The sequence below is a fragment of the Chrysochloris asiatica genome, unplaced genomic scaffold, assembly GCF_000296735.1.
Source record: "Chrysochloris asiatica unplaced genomic scaffold, ChrAsi1.0 scaffold00016, whole genome shotgun sequence".
Taxonomy (NCBI): Eukaryota; Metazoa; Chordata; class Mammalia; order Afrosoricida; family Chrysochloridae; genus Chrysochloris; species Chrysochloris asiatica.
In genome coordinates this window covers 3670945-3675694 of record NW_006408534.1, presented here as the reverse complement: position 1 = coordinate 3675694, position 4750 = coordinate 3670945, and the positions used below count along the sequence as shown (strand labels likewise).

The following is a 4750-nucleotide window of genomic DNA, read 5'->3' as shown; positions in this document are numbered from 1 at the left end:
TACCAAAAGAGAAGAATGTCCACACCTTTATCTCAGTGGTTCTGCCAGGTGGCTGTGGCCACTCCGATCCTTCCCGCCGCGCGGTCTCTCCCAAGATGGCAGCTCCTGGAGCAGCCGAGCGTCCCGGACTAGAAAGCTATAGATTTCTTGCTTCTGCCACAAATTCCCCCAGCTGTGAGCCTTCCAACCTTCTAAGTATTCCTTTATATGTGGTTCAGAGTTCTGGCACCATCCCCTGAGCCTGCTTGTTCGGATATTCTGTGTTGTTGTTGGCGGAGCTCTCTGCTATACGTCCACCTGATCCGCCATCTTGTTTGTTCTCCTCTTCCTTTTCATAATATCCAGCCTGAAGTTAAACTTTTCATTTGAACTTTTCATTGTAGATAATGTATTTTTTCAGTTCCAGAATTTCATTTGTTGTTTTTCTTTTTAAAGTAACTTTCATTTCATTACTAAAATACCCCAACTTTTCTTTCATTATAATATTCATGTCTTCCTTAAAATCTTCGAACATGTTTATAATTGATGTTGTTGTTGTTAAGTGCCGTCGAATCAATTCAGATCCATAGCCACCCTGTATATAATAGCTGACTTGAAATTTTTGTATGCTTATTCCAACATCTCTCTTTTTGGGGGGCATCCTTCTGTTAACTGTTTTGGATGTCCTGCTTTTTCAGTGTGTAGTGAGTTTTAATTTTATTCTATGCATTGTGGACACTATGTTATTGAGATTTTGTTGTTTTCCTTTAAGGAGTGTTCAGTTTTATTTTGACCTTCCTGAGTAAAATTCAACACTAAAGCATTGAGGTGCCTCTGGGTGGATGTAGACCACTGATTTCAGCTAGTGGTGGTGGTGTTAAGTGCAGTCAAGTTGTTTCCCACTCATTGCAACCCTGTAGAGGTACTGTTGTCGACTTTGAAGCATGGACCTTGTGGTCTGCACGCCAGTGCTTATCCTGCAGTACCACACCAGGACTCCTTTACTAAGTATGTTGTTGTTGATATTGTAATTTGTATAGTTATAACTCAGAATTTGGAAATAAAGTCCAAATCAAAACTTATAATGTATCTATTTATTTACTTGACTGTTTTTACAACTTTGTTGTTTTAAATTAGAAAAATTTAATTTAATTTAATTTAAATTTCTCGTAAAAGTTTAAACATACCTTATTGAAAATTGTGATTTTAGGATCCATACTAGAATAGAAAATATGTTGTATTTTTGGTTCCAGCAATGATTTTACCTAAATGAGAACTGTTTATAATTGTGTTCTCTATCATTTCAGAATGCAGAGGCTTGGAACAATTTATCAACATCGTATATCAGATTAAAGCAGAAGTAAGTACATTAGATAAATATGGAGAACTTTGCTTCCAAATCAAATAAATGAAGTTCCCTCCAATTCAACACTGAAGCATTGTATCTTGCTCTTTTTCTCCTGCCCACTCTTGTAATTGAGTTAAAATGCCATAGTACCGCCTTCAGAATTTTAAATCTATACTTTACTAATATTCTTGCAGAAATTTAATAAGCAAAAAAATAAGAAATATTGCTAAAGTTTTTCATTTGTAACTGAAGTTTTTTATTCTGAAATTTAGTAAATAATAAAAGCAAGCATAGTTTACTTGGTTCACTCAATTGATTCATTGTTTTAAATTGCTTGCTGTATACTCAACTGTATGGAGAAATGTAAAGATTTATGAACCATTGTGGTTCAAAGCATAAAATACAAAGGGACTTCAAAAAGGTCATGGAAAAATTCCATTTATCTTTTAATTCCATTTTTTCCATAAACTTTTTGAGATCCTCTTATATTATGCCATGTTTTAAAAAATATTGAGTTATCAATATGTGGTTGTTGTTATTATGTGCCATGGAGTCAGTTCCAACTCACAGCGACCCTGCACAGGGTTTCTGAGGCTGTAAATCTTTACTGGAGCAGAAAGCCTCATCTTTCTCCCTCAGAGAAGCTGGTAGTTTCAAACTGCTGATCCTGAGGATAGCAGCCTGATTTGTAACCACTATGCTACCAGAGCTCCTTATCAATATGTGGTATCAAGTGAAAAATATTAAGAAGGCTGTAGTAAGAGTAAGTGATATTTGTGGACAACGGGAGTAAAGTGGCCCACTTCAGAGTAAAAGGAATGAATGTAGTGTTTCAGAAGACAGGAAATAAGACAGTTAGTTACCGAATACAGTGAGATCCATTGGGACGATCTGACTAACAGGCTGAAACTGTCCTGTTGGCAATAGGAAGCCAGAGATTTCAGTGCGGGTAACATGAAGAATGGAGCTCTTTAGGAAATTGTGTCTGGTGGCAATGTAAGACAGACTAGAAAGGAAACTGGAGGCTGGGAAACCAGTTAGATGACAGCTGTTGTAGCAATCCAGGCATGAGATAACTAGAGTGGAAAAAGAAGGGGCAGATGCCAAACAGTTTATAAAGGGGACAGTGAACAGGGCTTATTGACTATCTGTACAAAGTGAGGAAAAACACAAGCATCACTGTTGGTTGGGTTTTAATAAATTAATTAAAGAATGTTCATAGTTCCATTTTTCTTTGACATCATTTTCAAACTTAATTTGTGTGTGTAATCGCACATCATTTGTGTGTGTGTAATTGCACATCATTAAACCCATATTGCACTGAGGTTATAAAGCGCTTCCTCTGATCTTAGATGACAGGTTTCATTATTAAATAAGTACTGTTTGTTCTGTCCTTCTCTTCAGCAAATAATATTATGTTCTTGATTGCAGCTGATTGTGTTAAATCTCACTGGAGACCCTTTTGGTGTAAAGTCAAGGATGAGGGAAATCCCTATCATAGTTGTAGAATGATCTCAGGGTGTTTTTCTAGCAACCCTGGCAATTCTGTGTGTAGTGAGTCTTTTGATACTCTACCTTGTCTTCCAGCCCATTAATCTTAGGAACTCTGCTTTCTCTCTGGAGCTCTTGCACAGTATTCGTTAGCCTCTTTTTGATGTCTTCTTGTCTTCCTGTAGCTCTATGAATAGGTTTTTGTATAAAGTGAGGTTATAAGGTCAGAGGTAAATCACTCCTCTATTCTTGCCTTTTTATTCTTTCTTTTCTTGGCTGCTGTTCCAGACATAGCTGATTTTTGACTCATGAGATTGTTACTCAGGGGTAAATTATTACTGCTCCTCTCAAAGAATTTGATCCATGCCTTAAAATGGCCTGTTAGAGTATTTTACCAAGGTTCGTCACTAAAGGTCCCTTTTAACTGTTTCATGTGATTCCCTCAGACACCATGTCCCTACCAGTTCCCTTGGGAAATTTTCCCATCTTAGGATAGAAGTTTTGGAGTATACGGTATCTCTACCATAGTGGTTTGGTTAGTGAATCTTAAAGATGAAGCTCCTTATAAAGAAGCTGTACTTAGTAAAAAAGAAATAAATAATTCAATACTGCAAAAATTTGAGGCTAGGAAATTATGATGAACATGTAATAAAAAGGATATTCCTCTTGGTGTGGGTGGGAGAAGTGGGGAGTCTCAGTCCACACCTGTTGAAATCAGTTGTTGCATGGGAGGTAGTATATGAGCAGTCAAGTAGAGAAGGGGGGTGGAGGGGAAACCATAGAAGCAATTTATAGCTGAATTAAGAAATGTTAGAGCAAGGTCACTTTGTGTTTTAACCGTAAATGATGGGTAAGTCAGAGGATAAGTGAGTCACTTCATTCTATAACAACTTTCAGCAAATTGCGTAATATAGAGAATAAAAACTAAACTGCAGCTTTTTTCTCATCCTTTGATGAGATTGAGTTTGTCTGTGGCCTTCAGCTTCCCTAGAACCATAGTTTTTTTTTAAAGCACAGTACCCTAGGCAAATGGCTTGCAGACGCTTTTGTTCAGTCACCTTTACAAGGAAGGGAGGGCCGACCTCTCTGACCTTTAAAGTTACTTCCATGCCTCAGTTCCCTGGAAGGAGCTCTTTCACCGTCCTTCCCAGGAAGCGCTCCACAACATCCTTGCTCACTTGACCTCAAAACTAGTGAATAGACAGTTTCACCTCTATTGCCTCTGTCTGCCGGCTCTCAGCCGTAGGAATCTTGTTTTTTTGAACCCAGGAGTCTTTAGTGTTTTATTTTATTATATAATTAGGCTAAGTGCAGGGGCACAGATGTCTTTTACTTTTTCTACCATTTTGGACACGAAACTAAACTTACCAGTTTTTAGCTATTTTTTTTTTTTTTTCAGTATTATATTATCAATTGACAATTGAAACATGAATATTTTCAGTTCAGAATATTGTCAGGTATAGTGCCAGAAGACAAGCCCCTTAGGTGGGAAGGCACTCAAAATGGAACTTTTTATTTATTCAAGATTAAGAATGAGGCTTTTGAACTGTGAAATGCTATTTTTAGTCTAATAAGAAAATGCCTCAAAGAGGTTAGAAATAAAGTAATTCCTTTCACCTTCACATGCTCCCTACCCAGTCACTTACTGTTAAACTGTGTATATTTTTTAAATTTAAATATTCATTTGCCTTGTCCTTATAAAGTATTCTAGTATTTATCCAACACTGTGGCCCCATTTGGCATTTACAGCATCCTAAGATTCCTAACAATTTGATCATACCTTTAAGCCTAATAAACTAAACAATGAATGAAATACTAAGCCAACTTTGAACTTCGGTATTTTTCTATATCTGTTAATTTCAATCAAGACTAATGTCAAAATACTATCTAAACTGAATCTGAATGAAAAAAAGCTAGTAGATAGCTGCTAAT

At 36.7% G+C, this 4750-nt stretch overlaps 1 protein-coding gene across 1 annotated transcript in view; it reads left to right on the top strand.

The window, feature by feature from the left end:
• LOC102830147 (tetratricopeptide repeat protein 27-like) overlaps positions 1-4750 on the top strand; it is a 310736-nt gene that overhangs the window by 279576 nt on the left and 26410 nt on the right. The window contains exon 14 of the mRNA XM_006835274.1: positions 1287-1339. Coding sequence (XP_006835337.1) covers positions 1287-1339 — 53 coding nt within the window. The remainder of the gene's footprint in view (positions 1-1286; positions 1340-4750) is intronic.